The sequence below is a fragment of the Solea senegalensis genome, linkage group LG7 (assembly GCF_019176455.1).
Source record: "Solea senegalensis isolate Sse05_10M linkage group LG7, IFAPA_SoseM_1, whole genome shotgun sequence".
Lineage (NCBI taxonomy): Eukaryota > Metazoa > Chordata > Actinopteri > Pleuronectiformes > Soleidae > Solea > Solea senegalensis.
In genome coordinates, this window is record NC_058027.1 from 13244944 (window position 1) to 13262909 (window position 17966).

At 40.7% G+C, this 17966-nt stretch overlaps 1 protein-coding gene across 1 annotated transcript in view; it reads right to left on the reverse strand.

The window, feature by feature from the left end:
- Positions 1–17966, reverse strand: part of LOC122771901 (transmembrane protein 266-like) — a 37472-nt gene that overhangs the window by 9992 nt on the left and 9514 nt on the right. The window contains exons 3-5 of the mRNA XM_044029465.1: positions 14608–14799; positions 1757–1911; positions 297–370 (exon numbers count right to left, since the gene is read on the reverse strand). Of these exons, the coding sequence (XP_043885400.1) occupies positions 297–370; positions 1757–1911; positions 14608–14799 (421 nt within the window). The remainder of the gene's footprint in view (positions 1–296; positions 371–1756; positions 1912–14607; positions 14800–17966) is intronic.

A 17966-nucleotide genomic window follows, 5' to 3' on the forward strand; every position in this document is an offset into this window, starting at 1 on the left:
TTAAAACTTTCAGCCGTCAGCCTCAAGGTAGCATCCCTAAAGCCAAAGCTGAATACTGACTAGATGAAAGATTGCAGGATAGTGGTCAAGAATGGAAATTAAATAAGAGCCACCTATACTAGTTCCCTTGGGCCTCTCCAAGGTCATAATTTTAAGTTTAAAGAAAGTTTAATTTGTCCCTGGGGTGCTCTGATGATCATTTAACACCAGACAAGAACAACAGAATTTCACCAATACAACTCTATAAAATAGAGTTGTATTGGTGATGGTAGCACAGTTAGATACACACATCTTACCTCTGAGAAGAAGAGTGACAGGATGATAAGGCTAATCCAGTGGATAATGCTGGCAAATTGAAAAGCATTGGAAACTGTTGAGAGAAAACACAGGACAAAATCTTAAGCTGCAGAGTTGAAGTAAAATATCAGTGTTTTCTATTTCACAGAGGTGAGAAAATAAACTCAAAATTAAATAAAAGTTTTAGCACCTGAGTCGGGTTGTAAGCTGAGTTAAAAAATATTTTTATTTTCTTCTGATGGAGCAGGAAGTCATGTGAAATCTGTTTTCCTGTCAGGATTTATTTTATCCCTGCTCTTGCAGCCCTTTGACAAACTGTCCAACAGCATGTTTAGGTCGTTCCATATCTCAGCGCTCATCCATCGATCTCCAATGCCAACCTGCATTTACCCACCCCCTTTTCCACTAAACTCTCTGTGCGCTTTCTTGCTCATTTCCTCCCACATTTCTGCCTACACCTCTATTTGTCTTGCAGGACTGGCAGCGGACAAACACTAGATCACACCAGTGTCCCTGCAGTGAGACTCAGGTATCATCAGACTGGACACTAGCCAGTAATTGATGAGAATGTTTGCCTGCTGTTGTAGACAAGAGACTCGGTTCATTATCGCCTCTCTCCATCACTGGCAATCACAAACATTTACCATCCAGCTCCACCGCCCCCTCTGTGACTGACATGACTACACACAGCAGTGACACGAGCGACTGTGGCAGTAAAGTGCTACCACCTAAAAATACAGAGAATCAAAAGCAATTGATATGTCTTACGCTTGATATCACCGCATCGGACCTACTGTAGCAGGTCCATTTAAAGCTAGTCCATCTATTTTAGATACAATCAGATGTTTGATGAGTATTTGTGGTACAGTTTCAAACCTCCGAATGGTTCATTATATCAATAATGGCACAGGAAAAGTAAAGTTACAAAAGGCACATTTACCAATTTCAAGTAAACCGTGCTCATTCATGTTACTTTTGTTTGTATATTTTGCAAAAGTTTGGCCATGAAATAATGAAAAAGTCAAAAGTAGTGGCTGAGTGTCTGTTTTCTAAGACGTCACAAGCAAAAAAAGTAATAGTATAGCCACTAAAAGGTCTATTATCACAGGTTACTTCAAGAGATGCTTGAGCTTTTCATACACATGTATGAGTTAAACCCATTGACATCTTGCTAATATATAAGACCAACTTTCAGTCACTTTCATGTCAATATTTGTACAGTTCCACAGTGATTCTTTTTTCTGACACTGTTTATATGTAAGTGGAAATACAGGACTAGCACTAGACCAAAAAAAAAACCCCAAAACATTCTGTTAAAAGCTGAAGGGCCTCCCAGATGTTCTATGAGCGTCAAACATTGTTCTGCTGATGTAGAATATGCAGGCTCAGCGAGCAACTCCTCAATACAAATAAAGGTCAAAATAGGAGAAAAACACGAGCAGCCGTGCACACAATTTACATTGTAGGAGTTTGGTGTCTATGAGCAGCTCCAAAGACAGGAAAAGCACCACCAGGATGACGCAAGCCACCAGGACACAGTTGAAGCCAGCGCTGAGCAGACAGACCTGCCACAGGGCCACGCGGCGACCACAGCACGGCTTCAGCCAGTTAGACCTGAGGACAACAAACACAATAATAATAATAATTAATGTTTCACTTCACACCATTTATACATATAAAATCAAAGTTAAGAAGCTAAGAGGAACAGAACTGGAACATGGATATGACGGAATCATTGTTTCCAGAGGTGGAGAGTAACAAGCTACTTTTTTACTTTAACTTGACTACATGTTTAGACCTGCACCTTTACTTGTACATAAGTAAAATGTTGTATTAAGAAAGTGGACCTTTTATTGAGTAGAACATTTCAGTACTCTTTGCACCTCAGATTTGTTCTGGCGAGTCCTGGCCAATAGAGGGCGGTAGTTTACACTTATGAAAGGTGATAAAAAATCCAGGGAGAGAGACTTGGTGATGGCCAGAGGAAAAAGCGTGAGTGTGGTCAGAGGAGTATTGACAGAGAAAGAGACACTGGAGCTCTGTGAACTAGTGTCTTGACCATTGGCTGTAGGTGTGACCAGAATAGTGATGGACTCCTTTTTACTGTGGCAATGAAGGGAACCACTGTAGAGGAAGCTGCGTTTGTGTTCAGATAAATCAGTGGTGTGAGACACCACTGTGCATGTGAGATATAAATAAAGAATAAAAGACCTAATTATATCCACATATCAAACTGAGAACTGTGTGTTAAAACATATGGAAAACTGTGAAAACTGTGGAAAAACTCAAGATCAGATACTTCATTCATTCATTCTACTACTTTATCCTCCACATGACGGTTACATGGGAGATGGAAGCAATCAGGTGACGTAAGGCAAAAGACGCGGTACACCCTGGACAGGTCACCAGTCCATGACAGGACAAACACGCACAGACAAACAACCATTCACTCTCACACTCATATATACAGTACCTACAGTCAATTTGGAGGTGAATGTTTCATGACAAATAAGTCTTTCTTTTGCCAGACAGTGTAAATGACAACAGAAATTAGACCATTTAAGGGTTTGGCAAGATGGCTCAATGCTATTTTGAAATAGTGGGCAAGTCTGACAGAGTAGCTACAACATGGGCTGACAGTGGGAGCTAAGAGAAACGGTGTCTCTCACCAGCTCTCCAGCTGGAGTGGAAATTTGGATCTGCCCACTACCTTTCCCTTCTCCCTATGCACTGGCACAAGGAGACAGACTTTGGCAGAGCATCTCCCTCCTCTGATCATGTCTCCATTCCTTGGCGTGGCACTAACTTGGGCTGCAACGGTGGCAAAATGGCACCATTTTCACTGTGGTTGCAAAACTGATTATATTGCTCTCATCACAGAAGTATGGGAATGTTTTCCCTGTTTTAAAATGTAGTTATAGCCAATTGAACCACATTAACTTTGGCATAAATTAAACTCGAGTGCAAGAAATGATCTGAGAGGTGCTTTTGGATGATATCAATTGATTAATTTGACGAAGAAAGAAGTTTTTGATGAACTATATAAGATTCAATCCCATGCAAATGACTTCACTGGGTCTCTTTCATAGCGTATACTGTAAGTGATTTTATTTGTTTTACCCTTATTTATGACACACTGTGTTTTCTCAATCGATGGAAGTGACTGTGGGACTGTTCGGCTACTTGATCAAGGAGAACAGGTCATATAACCTGAACAACAGTGATTCAAACCTGAAAAACATTACTGATTTTATAGAATAGTTCTTCAAATTAAACATCATTTCAGGCTGGGATTGTGAAGAATGATGAGCAAACCACAACATGGACACCTTACATCTCTGAAGAACAAACTGCACAACGTTAGAATGGAAATATGTTTGATTAAGATTAAGTTTCTCATTTTCCAGTAACACATTTATGTCATAAAAAAAAAGTAAACATTGTTGGCGGATGTTAAGTTGATCACTCCAGCCTCCTGTCGGTTTCTCAGATGGAATTATTTGTATAAGACTGGCATGCAGCAGAGCTACATTCCAGTAAATAATGCAAGGCTAATCTAATAGAGGTGTAATCATGCTGATAGCAATCATCTTCTTGGCTTTGCGTGGGGTGGAACAAGTGCGCGAGCTCCAGATGGTGCAGAATCGGCTCCACCGGGGTCTTGGCGAGACAGTGGATGCCACATATTGTTGTCATACTGTGTTCCTCCCTTCATGCCAGGACAGATAGGCCCTTTGTCTACAAGATGTATATGGGTGTGTTACCCCAAATGTCTGAAATCATTACACATTTTTTCAATCATGTCAACATGATACGATGTTCTTACATGTTGTCACAGCAGATGTGCATTTCATAGAAAGTCGAGAAATTCATCTGAACATAGATCCATAGCAGTAATGTGCATGCCAATCACACCCCACAATATATTTACCTAAAAGGCTGTTTCATTACATCCTTGATTTCTCTCAATACCTTCATGTGCCACAAATAATCACTGATGAGGTCAGTCAGTCATCATCGACCGCTTTATCCTCCACCAGAGGGTCGCGGGGGGTGCTGTGCCAATCTCAGCTACATCGGGCGATAGGCGGGGTACACCCTGGACAGTTCGCCAGTCCATCGCAGGGCCACACACAGATAGAGACAAACAACCATTCACTCTCACACTCACTTCTACGGTCAATTTAGAGTGTCCAATTCACCAAATCCCCACATTGCATGTTTTTGGACTGTGGGAGGAAGCCGGAGAACCCGGAGAGAACCCACGCACACACGGGGAGAACATGCAAACTCCATGCAGAAAGGCCCTTGTTCCAACCGGGGCTCGAACCCAGGTCTTAAATGTATTGTTCTAATAAAAAGTAGGGCTGGGACGATAGTATCAATAATCGTGGTTTTCTTTTCCTCCTTAAACCAAAATTGAATGATACATTTCGTTGAGACAATAACCCATGACAATAATCATAGTGGTAATAAAGTAGAAGGGCAATAAACGTATTGTTTCTCCTTTTAAACACAGAATGAGTGAATGACTTTCCTTCAGAGTGTAATTCAAATATTCACTGACTGCTCCTGATCTGTTTCACCGGCACAGCTGGAAGTTACAGCCTTGCTGCCACTTAGTGATGAAGGTGAGGAGAGATTCTCATTCACCCTCTCCTCCCACATTTTCCATTAGGTTTAAGGGAATTTGCACTATAGTCGAACTCCTCAAACGTTCACTATGTTTGAACATAATGAGCGTTTTTAAATCGAGTCGGTTCTAATGCATGGAAGAAATGTCATCAGAACATTGAACAATTAACCTCCATGGTTATAGGACGCTTTATGGCATGCATCCACCCCGAGTAGAGTGGAGTACTCCACTGAAATCCATTTTACATTAGATGATTTCATGCCTTATTTGTCTGTTGCAAGGAAGCAAACAATTACCAGAACATAAACATGGGGGCAGTGCTATAAAACAAGTGGTAAAAAGGCAAAATACTACTCACAAACTAAAGGGTCACTAAACATGTGCTCTAAACAGGTTCCCTATAAAGTTAGTTAGTTATATTGTCTCAAGAGTAGAAAGACATTAACTTCACTAAATCATACTGTAGTTTACCTACACACCGTGATCCACACACTCTTTTAGAAACCTGTTAAAACCAGCAAGCGCAGGTCATTAAAACACCATTCCAAACTTTTCTTCTCACCATTGGACAGAGACAAGTGTTACATAGTGTTTCCCATCTCCAAGCTTCATGCTGTTCCAAAAAATTTGAACAATAATATTCCTTTAAATGTTGAGTCTCCACTTCTCAATGGAGCTTACTCAAAAAAAAAAAACATTAAGTAACTGCATAGAAAAGAAAAAATACAAACACATACAGAAAACTCTGTGTCCGTCTCCTGCACATACTTTTGTTTGAAGAAAAACATGGAGTTGTAGTAAGGCAGTGTCTATCATCTGATATTGAAATGAGTCATAATCATCACAGCAGGCACCATGGAGACTCGGCTCATGTCATGATGAAAACTAGCCCAGACCAGAAGGGACGCAGTCCGACGCTGCCAGTGACACACGCAGTATATTAATGAGTCTTATTAAAGCAAGAGAAAATGTTGTTTCCTTAACCCAGTTGGTCCTGACAGCCTGAAAGAACCAACAGGCATGAGTCATTCATGGACAAGGTCGTCTTTTGTTTTCAAACTTGGCACCGTGGAATTTCTCAGTGACATTTTTCCACAACCCAGTAGTGAGTTCCCACATCCGTGGGCAAAACCGTGTGTCCAAAAGTCTGTGCTTGATGATGTATCTAAAGGACAGTACATAGGTGACTCTTTACCTCGGGCCCCCAGAGACCCTACAAAAAGCTCTGCACGTCTCCCTCACACATTTCTGTGTTCAGCTCTCCTGTTTTGTCACTTTCTCTGTCCACCTATTATCTCTGCTGCCAGTGTGTATTGAGCAGGTTGATACAGCTGTCAGTGTCTTCCACTGCTGGTGAGACTGAGTGGAGGTGGACAGGGAAACAGAGGAGTGAGATTAAATCAGGGAAAGTAATCGATACCACCATGTTGAGAGAGAGAGAGCCACCACACACTGGTCTCATCAGATAAAGTGGACGAGGGGATTTTGCACAAACATTTATTCATGCTCATCCAGTAGACATGAATAGAAGTCTTATTTTCTACCAATGAGTTTCCTTTTCTTTTTGTTTTATTTGTTGTTGTTTTTCCGGAGGGGGTCTATTTTCTTTTCTTTTCTTTTCTTTTATGTTATACTGTGAGTCTTACTCTGCCATTTGAACAAAGATGCTTTTCACAAATTTAGATGTTGACACATTTTTCAAAAACTATTTTAAAATAATTTTTTACTGATCAATGTACAGTAAAGTTTTTTTTTTTTTAATTTAAGATGAACTGCAAATTAGGGTTATCTGTCAAATTATGATAAACTGGATTCCTATCATATCCCACAGAAAACAAATTTGTTTTGAGCTGGATCCACAATTTAACAAGCAACTGGCTGGCTGCCCTTTTCTTTAAAAAGATCTTTGATTTAACAAAAAGGATTATTAGCATAGTATTTTCTCACATTCACAGTATTGTTAGGCAACCACATCATTAATTCAAATACTTCATTTGTTTATGTGCAGCAGTTACATAACTGCTTCTTATTTCGAGCCATGCCATTATATATTGATATGATTGCATAATAGAAGATGTTATTTGGCCGATATTAATTACAGCGTGTTAATTACACAATGTGACTATTGATCATTTACACTTTCATACTTCAGATTTGGAAGTTTCTCAAGTGTCCAGTAGATACATTATTATTAGCAGAATATGTCATTGTGTCGTGTTGATTTAACACATCAAGAAAGAGGTATGTTTTTTGGACACAACCTTTTTAACAAGCTCACATAGTGTGAAAAGTGTGTTGATGTATATGTTGAGAGGGAGGTGTTAGTATGCAGTTGTGCTGGGAAAACTCCTATTTGAATGCAAAGGTTATTTGAGCGAGATCAACATATATATGCACCAAGGTCGTCACTCTGTGATTATTATTTTCTTTATCTTCTGGAATTTGATTCCCTTTCCACTTTGGCCAGGAAAGCAATCCCTCACATTTCCTGTCAGTGAATATTAACCACTCTCTTCTATTGTTTATTCTCTCCCTCTCTTGGATGATGAGAGTGATGACACGGACAGGAGTAACACATTACTGATACTGCAATACTGTATGCGTGGATACCAAAAACACGTGTGTAAAAACACTAAATAAAAGCATGAAATGCAGATTTACGTAGTCTGTCTGAGTCCATTTGTCCATAAAAAGCTGGTCCCTCCCCAGTTTATGTCTGAGACAGCCTCCTCCGTGTATCTATATCTATCTATATATTATCTAAAAGGATCATTTAATTGAAAAAGCAAGACATCTCCATTTAATGTGTGTTCCCTCCTCTCAGTTGTGACGTGAACTCCACTCTCACATGTTACCTGTGGTTTTATGGTTAACAAAAAAAAGGAACAAAAGTAAAACATTTAAGTATAATTTCCACCAAATAATTGTGGTAGGAACCTGTTGTGATTGTGTAAAGGGGCCATGCTTATTTCCCTCCACTGACCACTTTCTAAAATTTGCAAATGGAGCAGTACTTCTTTCAAAATGGTAAATTTGGACCCTTGGCCTAAAGCCTGCTGGTGGCTCAGGGCATGAACTCCTGTTGTTTCCTCTTGCCCACCACAGATTTGGAAGAACCATCTGGTGTTGGTACCTAACCCTGGACTCCTTGCACATTTGGAACAGCACCATCAACAACATATGCTTCCATTTCCTCGTCTGTCAACCACAAACCGTAGGATGGAGGTGACATCATCAAATGCTCAGGTGTGCACATGCAGGGGCACCTGCACCACCTCAGGCTTCCTGTAAACAGAGTGAATTGTACAGCTGCAGGTTGACAGTAAGCTTGTCTACATAGTTTGGTGCATTTTAAAATTCAATAAAAATTCTGTTCAAAAAGTGTTTGTCCAATGCCGACAGTGTCTTTGTAAATACCCGTTTAACAGCTTGTGAACACAAATATGTGATCAGTCAATCAAACAGCTGCGACTCAATGCTTTTAGACTTGTCGACATTGTCAAGACGACCTGCTGTATTTCAAACCGAGCATCCAAAATGAGGAAGAAAGGTGATTTAAGTGACTTTGAAGGTGACTTGGTTGCTGATGCCAGACAGGCTGGCTTTGGCCTCAGTATTTCAGAAACTGCTAATTTACTGGCATTTTCACATTTAACCATCTCTAAAGTTTGCGGTCCCAAAAAGACAAAACATTCAGTGACACATCAAAAATGCCTTGCTAATTAACGCCAGAGTTCAAAGGAGAATGGCCAAACTGGTCTGAAATGATGAGAAGGAAAATCAAATCAAATCACCCGAAGACCATCTCTGACCACACAGCGACGAAGCAGATCGGCCATAACAGCGACTCTAGCCATCAATGAGAGGCCAGACTTTGCCCCCCCCCCGACAAAGTCACACACACTTAGCAGCGTCCTACACAAACAAGCTGAAATACACCAAAATCCTTCAACCAAAAAAAAAAAAAAAGTGAGCAAACAAACAAAAGCAGCTTGATGACTAGGAGGAGAGTGGGCGGCCATGAAAGTGCTGAACACAAGCCCGTGCCACCTTGGTCCTCCCAGCATTTTTCCTAGACAGGAAGATGGATGGGCCCAACTCTATTAATAACCACACTCCACTTACCATGGCGCCTAAACTGCTAACATTGCAACTGCCTCCCGATGCTAGCTAGAACAACCACCTCCCACAATGTCGCCCACATCTCTACCAATACTAAAACACCAGTGTTTGGCAAACATGTAGTAAACAGGTGCTGGTAATCTCCAGACAACCTGTCCACCTATCTTCACCATGAAAGCTTCCTGTGACGGTACCTCCGGTAGGTTTGGTCAGATAAGTTGATGTAGTGACAAGTGTGGGCAACATGATGGGGAAAAATAAGAAAAGATATTTGGCAGTTCCTTTGTATCACAGAGAAAAACTGAAGGAAGCACGAGATAAGGAGAGAAAAAAAAAAAACAGAAGAAAGAGCACAGTGAAAAACCAGTAGAACTACAGATATGTGTAGAAAGGTGATGAAAGAAGAAAAAAGACTGGGAAAAAAGCATCAATGAAGGGATGCGATTGTTTCTAATGAGGTGTGACAGTCCAGTATAAACTGGGATATGTAGTGAACCATGATTACTGAGGATTAGATAACAACCACTATGCAGAGCAGTAAGAAAGCTTGTCAGGCCTGGCCTTGTTTCTACGCTCCCTCTCTCTCTCCCTCTCAATGTATAAATACTCTAAGTGCTGTGTGTGTATACGTATGCATGCGCGTGTGTGTGTGTAAGAAAAAAGACGGAGACTATACTTTGCCATCATGTGAAGTGAGGCCAGCTCACTATATACGAGATAGCAGTAAGGTCAGCTCCACCTTCACAAAGCTACAGGCCATGATATGCAAACATGGCTGACAGTAGGTGCTTCATCACACGGTGGCAGTTTGACACAGGAGCCTTTTCTCTTGATTAATCCCCTCTGCTCGCTTCTGCTGTGCAGCCGTACACTGAAGGAAAACCACGATAGCAAAAAGCTGTTTGTTAGACGCCGTAACAGGCTACATGTCATTTCCTGTTCCCACCGTGTAAATGGGATTTTCTTAAACGCACAAGTATCCAATGACGATCTATTTCACTTTGGCTAGTCTTTAATAAAGTAAAAAAAAAAACAATTCTACAGTGCATTTTCTATTGACATGTTACACAACATAGTGCAAGAGGAATAAAAGCCCAGTTTAGTTTGCATAGTTTTCATTTACACCCACTCTGACATGGAAACATTCCCAAATTGGCTGTGAAAATAACTTTCCACCTCTCACCCAACAACCTGTCGCCATGGCAATGCAACACCTCGACCAAGGTTGTGACTTTCTTATGTTTTAGAAGCGTACAAGACCCGTCTGTTAAACATCACCGCAGACCACATGTCTCCCTTGCACAACGCTGTTTCACTGTCTCAGAAAACCCATGAGCCAGTTAATGCCACTCTCTGTGTGTGTTTGTGTGTGTGTGTGTGTGGGTTGGTAGTGTCTGCCAGCAGATTCCTCTACCACATTTTCATTGTGATGACTGTGGCTCGCTGTTCGCATCTTGCCTCTTCTCAACTTCACTTTATCATTCCACACACCCATAAAAAGATTCATTTCCTCGGCTTTATTTCCCTAAAGGTGAGTTCCAGCGATCCATCCCTGCTTCATGCTCTCCAGCTTTTCTCCCGGCGTTCAGCAGGTGGACACAGACATGGGCCTGACGGTGCTGACATACTGTTACGGCCCAACAAAGTCAACTCGCGGGTCGCGAATGTGAAAAGCGCTGACATGAAAAAACCTGGTGTTGCAAAACGTGATGACGGTGCATGGGGCGTGGCCTTTGTGAATGTCATTTAAGGAGGCTGGCGGCATCTGTCTGTTTGACAGGTGGATCGATAGAGTAATGAGCAGACGGAGGCACAAGCGTAATTACCAAAAGCCCAACGGTGCTGAAACGCACAGAGCAAGATAGACTTCTGCAGGTAAGAAGACGGACATGTTCACTGAGAAGCTCTCTCTGCAAAATTCTGCTGATTCTAATGACGTGGCCGTGATGTCATATGGGGCCTCGTTTGAATGCATCTTTAAAAAACCTCACAGGAAGGTGAGACCTTTGACATTTAAAAACCAAGAGGTACGAGGACAATGCGATGAAAGTTCCCAATATGCAGCCCGATAACGGTGAGTCATTTGAACGATTAGTTAAGCATTTACTAGTAGGGTGAAGATGTAACATTCACATAAGTGGAGCTCATGACGCCGGTGAAATAAAACGGAATTTCATTAGAGCCAAAAGAAAGAAGGATGACTTTTACAACTCCCACTGGCAGCGATTTTACTGCCAGACATTTTGCACTAATGACTTGAATATGAAATAGTGACCCCTTCGCACTAAGCACAGTTTGAGTAAATTGAGCTCACTGGTAAAATAACCTTCACCGCAGTGACTGGTAAATCTGTTGTTAGGGCTTTTTGCAGCAGGGGTTTGGCTGCGTTTTTCAGCCTCTGAGACCAGAGGGGGAAATTTAGTTTCTTGCCCTCACACCCGAGCTCATTTGAATATACTGATATTTTATAATTAGTCAACAACAGCAAGCCGGTGACCCAGTTATCGGTGGACTTACAGCAGACTTTCAGGAATTATACACATTGAACAACAGTTTCTTTTCTTTTTTTTTTACAGTGCACTAAAGTTTAATAAGTTCTAATCAGTGAGCACGTGGAACTGCATCTCAGCCTCGGTAAACATACGCACATGTATACATTCTGCAAACGGATCAAAATATGTGCCAGCGCTAACCCTGGTACACGCCATGACACACGAGAGCTTTACTGGCTGTGATACAGCAATAGTGTGAGCGTCAGCATCGCCCACTGTTGATGGTGCGTCTGTGACATCCATCTGTCTCTGGCCATGACTCGCTAACTGAAGGGAACCAATGGAGGAAGACTTGATTTGGTGTCAAACTGAGGACCTGGAGGAGTCTGTGTGTGTGTGTGTGTGTGTGTGTGTGCACACGCGTGCATGTTTTGTAGCCCGTGCTGCAGCTTATGGTGTGGATGTGCATCCTAGTGAGAGAGCAAGCACTAAGAGCTCAGTTTGAGTCAGGTTTACTGAACGGAATGAAAAGCCTGGGCAAAGAAATCTGTTCATATAGTGACTAATCAAAATAACAGCTGTGACTTGACCTGGTATCCATATGTCCATGCCAGGATTCAATAGCATTATGTTTAAAGATGCAGGGTGGAAGAATTTGTGACATCTCATGGTGAGATGACAGAATTAAATTTTTCCTAATTTACATTGTAAGCTTCCACCTAACCCTTTAACACCGAGCATATCGCAGACGACATGGCATTGTCATAACTACTCGACGGTTTGTGCTATCGGAAAAAATTGTGAACGCTGAGAAGTTGCACGTTCAAGCAAACATGTGGTTATTACGGTAATTTCACATTCGCGCAAATCAGCATCTTTGTCACCAGAGAGGAGAGAGTTGGAAAAACACCCATTTTTCCAAGGTTCCATTTTTTTGGACATTGAGATAAAGACTCAACCAAATGTTTTTTTAAATATGTTTTATACTGTATACAAATTTAACAAGCAAAATCTGGTGTTCATGTACAACTACAGTGATTTTTTCTAAATAATAAGTTTTTGGTTTTCTTCATTTTAAAATGTTAATACACTATTTTAACATGCAGTAAATTGTAAATAACTGCCGGATATTGAAGGTTATTCTGGAAAAATGGGCATTGGACCTTTTCTGGTCAAAATAAGTAAAAAAGTCCAGTCCAACATTTTGAGCCTTGGATATTAAAAGGGTTAAAAATGTAAAATACACACTCTGGAAAGTTTGTACATTTGTGTTGCCGTAGATTAGGTTTCAAGACGACCTCTATAAAGCAAGGCTCTTGCCTAAAATACAGCCAAGCAGAGGAAATTACAAAAAAATAATAATAATAATAATGGCTTTAAATGTGGCAGCATGTGTAGTCAGACATGATAAAAGACATACAAGACATTAAAGGTGTGATGTTATTGTTTCCTGGCTCATGGGCTATAAACTATTATAATAAAGCCTCCACCTGCCGGCAGGCGAGAAGGTGAGGGTGGATATTTAGTTTAAATTGATGAATTGATCTCAGTTGACTTATGGACACAGAGGTTGTCACGTAATGATTAATCAACGTAACCTAGAGGAGCAACAGGGACAGCAAGTCAAGGACTTAACACATGATGAATGACAATCATGCATAGCATGTGGCATTTACGCGAGCGTGATGAGGTGAACATGTATTCTAAATGTGTGACAGACAAACAGACATCCATTCATCTATTTTCTACCGCTTTATCCTCGACAATCAGACAGTGATGTTTAAATTTGACCATGTGGTGGTTTGGGTAAATTAGTTGGATAAGTAAAATGACTGGCTGAGCGTGCGTTCTAAATTATTTACTTATTTTTCACACATATGCATCTAAGTGGCCACACACAACAACTCTTGACGTCAGTGTAGTGTTTTCTTTTTAAAGCAGCCATGCACAAAAGAAATGGGCCTTATCATCTATTATCAGTCAGACAAAGCATCCGATACGATGCTTTTCTGATTTAATTGAATGTTGCTATGAAGGAAAATGTGGACGGACTATAACAAAATGACTATTTCAAAGAAGTCAAAACCATACTCTGGCCTTGAGTTGCCAAAGTGACTCGGATATAAAAAGAAAAGAAGATAATCTTGTGAAAAGAGGATATTACATTTGGGATATGTACTTTTCAAAATATTTTTAAGCGACACAATGAAGGATTTCAACCTTCAAATAATATCTCCAAGCTTATTTTTTGATGGTAAATGGTCTTACTACAGGTTTAAATGGTGCCCCAGTCTAAGCCTGAGCAGGTCTGCGTCACCTGCATTGGCACTATGTCATTTCTGGTTTTTGGGTCAGTGCCACTAAAAGAACTACAACTTCATACTTTACTGACACCCCTACATTGTGTTACTTTAAGCAAACACGATTTGTTGGCTCAACCGGGGAATGAGAGTGTAATGGTTCCACGTTTGTTAGAGACAAACGAAACCACATAAATGGGCAACATATGACCCAGCTTCAACTCCTCAGAGAAAAGCAGAGAGAAGCAGCTTAACTCGACATACGATGAGATAATGCTGACTATCTGCATCGTGCTGTATTCATTTACTGCGTGTGCAGACCAAAAGTTTCCGCTTCTATTGCTGCATTTTCATCTTAAATGCAATTAGCTGATGAAACATAGCTTGGCATTTACTTTAAAGTAGTCACAGATGCATAGTTGTCCCATTACCAAATAAAAAGTTACAGTATAACATTATTTTAAAAATGTTACTGTCCAGGAAATGATTATTATTAGCACATGAAGTTGTTTTCTTACGGTTGGGTCATATGTAGAGCTTATATTACTATTTATTACGGGTTACAGCTCACTCTAGCTTATCCACATTTATATATGTAGATGTTGTCAAATGTGTTGCATGTTGGGTTGTGTAAATTAGAATTAAAGTTCAATTCAAGATTTAAACCTGATGTACTTCATTCAATGTGTTTCCCACCCGTGATCTAAACATGCGTGTACATCACATTGAATGAATGCTCACATAGAGCCGATGCACTCACCCATCTCTGTTTTCGTCTTCATCTGCGTTGGAGAGGAGCTGCGAACCAGCCAGCGAGAGGTCCAGAGCGGCAAGGGGCAGATCTCTGTAGCCAAAACTCACCAGCTGGACTGGAGGAGCCAAGCACTGGTTCTCGTCCTCCACCGGCTGGGAGATGATCTCCAAGTCTGACAGACCTGCTGGCCCCACCTCCCTAGTTCCATGCCAGCAGCAACAGAGTCAAACGTTCCACGCACAAGAAAACAGAAGAAATAAGGAAGAGAAACATTTCAATAAAAGAATGACCTCAATCCTATATCGTCCATATCATCAACATTCTCCAGATGTTAACAATAGTTAACACTTTAAACACAAACACAATGTCCAAGGCGTCCAAGGCCCTGCACCAGCAACTGATCCTCAGCACTGGTCCAGTGACGGCTTACTCAGTTCAACAGTTCATTTGTGAGTAAACGCTGCGACCCTTCGGTTCCTCGAATTACTGTGTGAATATTATGATGAAATGACGTGTGTCAAAGGTTCCTGCTCCTTTTTTAAATGTTAGTACAAAACAATAACTTTAATGCCACATAAGTTGGTAAAATGTTAATTTATGTGCTATTGAGCTACTCAGCGCATCTCCAACTACATTCATGTTAGCTAACAAACTAATGTTAGTAAAGGGGTAGAATCATTTCACTATTAGCAGGCCAGATAATTTAAGTGAATGTTTTGTAAAATAAATATAATAGTGGTCAATAAAAGCATGCATGGGTGTCAGTCTCATTTTAGTTCAGGGGCCACATAGAGCACAATTTGATCTCAAGAGGGCGGGACCAGTAAAACAATTACACAATAACCTATAAACAACAAGAACTCCAGATTGTTCCCTTTGTTTTACATTCATTCAGTATCTTTTTACAAAATATATTATGAACAACCAGAAAAAAGAGTGACTAAATGAAGTGCAATTGTATGTGCATTACAACTTACATTTACCACCACAGTGGATCTACAAAGGCACAAAACATTTAGCCACAGGTATCTGGAACTGAAAAATATAGTATTTCACAGTATGATTCAATTCTAATCATAATGTGACATTTCCACAAATTCATCCTGCGGGCCAGATTGGAACCTCTGGTGGGCCAGTTCTGGCCTGCGGGCTGTAGGTTTGACATCCCTGATTTAGACTGTGATGCAAGATTGTTTTGTTGTGTGTAAATCACCAAGTATACAGTACATCATATACATCAAACAATTCAGTTGTAAGAAATGTTGTGATTGTAAAAAACAAAACTAATGAAAATCTAAATATTTGTAATTCAAAATTGTTGTTCTCACAATTCTCACAATCGTTTCTCACAAAGGTTTCTCTAAATGCCAAGTAGGTGTTGGACGTCTTTATGTCTTTGTTCTGTTACAGAAGACACATACACATCCTTCAGTTAATTCATCCTATTAATCAGCTTCCTTGGCTTTGTTGGGCGCAAACCTCCACTCGACACCGTCACCCAGTCAGAGTGTGTAAACTGTGCTGCTCAGTTGTGGGTCAGCAGCATGTAACGCAGCGTGCCCACAAGCTCCAGTTGTGTAAAACCTGGGCCATGCATCTCAGTAGAGCGTGGAGGTGGAAACAAATGTTGAGTGCAGCTGCAGACTCACTCCCTGTGTGTGTGTGTGTGCAATGTGGTGTTTATTTTTAGACCACAGCAGATGCTGGTGTATCATATCTGCCGTGACGTCATCTGCTCTCCCTTTGTCAGCTGAGTGGATCTCCACTCTCCTTCAAACGTCAAAGGAAGTCAGAAAAAGGTGGATGGAGCGAGGGGGAAGTACAGAGGTGTGGGTGAAGAGGATACCAAGGACTAGGACAGAGAAGAGCAATGAAGATCTAAAGAAGTGATGAGCAACAAAAGAAGAGGAGGTGGACCCTCAGATAGTTGGCTGAGAAGGAAAAAGGGAGGTGAGATGTGGAGGTGATGTGTTTAAAGTAAGAAAGATAAGACACTAAAGTAAATAGAAAAGTGAAACAGAAGAGGACAAATAGTAGCGTGAGAAAAAAAGATCTTGCCTCTATTTTCTCTTTTACCAAAGGAAAAAAATAATAATCAGAGGAAAAAAGACATGCAGAAAGTCCTGTATTAAATGGGGACGTTTTCCAAACAGGACAGTCAACGGTCCTGGGCAACGGTGGGTGAGTGGTAGAGAGAGTTGCCTTTCAACTGGAAGGTTTGACTCCAGTCAACATGCCAATGTTTTCTGAAGCAAGATACTTAATCCCAAGATGATCCTGATGGCAGTGCGAGAATGGGTATGAAAGGAAACGCACATGTGAATGTCTGAGTGAATGGGTGTGGATGGAAAAACTGTTGTGTAAAGCAGCTTTGAGTTGTCACTAGATAACTAACCAGAGCATTATCCCTAAACGTTACCATAACCAGTTACTGCCTAACCACATTCAAAATCTAAGAACAGTTCTGTTTTATGAGGACATGACAAGCTGAGGAGCCTTTAGGGAACTATGGTGGCCTTCACATGCCAAAAAGGATGTGGGTTGTTTTTTTTTTCTTTGCGTAGTAAACGCCCACTTCTAAACACAAAACACACAGGAAGATAGATTACATAATCCACAATGCTTACTAATTAATGTTTCTACTGATGTAATGATGATGCAAGACAAGGCTTCTTAGGTTGTACCGTAAGCTCTTGCCTTGCACAGTCTATCATCTCACAACGGCACTGTTTTTTTTGTGTTTCATCAATACAATCCCTCTGCTTTCAGGGAATAGGTGTTATTGCAGTCTAGTCTCAAGAGCTGCTGCAGTCTTCCTAATTTGATGCGTTTATTTCCCTTGACAAGAGGGCACTGCGTGTCTTTGACGATACAAACTCCATATGGTCCAAAGAGGCCGTGGTGTTGTCAGCTCATGCACTGTGAGAGCTAAGGAAATGTTAGAGTAAGACCGAGTTTCTGTAGCGCCGAGTCTTTTGTCTGTCTTCAGCAACTGCATGATTCTCATGACCTTTACAAAATCACATAAAATGAGGAAATGAGATCAATTTGAGGATGCTGGACTAGTAACATTACAGTAAGAAGCGATGTTTCTGTGTTATTTAATCACCCTCTAATACTCACTTAGTTTACAACATTTGTTTATACAAGCAGAGCGACGCTAAAAAAATGAAAACTCAGCCAAGGTCATGAAACGTGTCACTGTGTGTCCCACATCAAAACAATGTAAACACACAGCCTTAAAAATTGTCAAATGTTTTATCATTTTATATAATAGATTTACCTTTGCACTATACGTTTATTCGATATATTATTATGTTTTCTTTTATTCTATTCAGTTAGCACAACAAGACCCTTAACCCTTA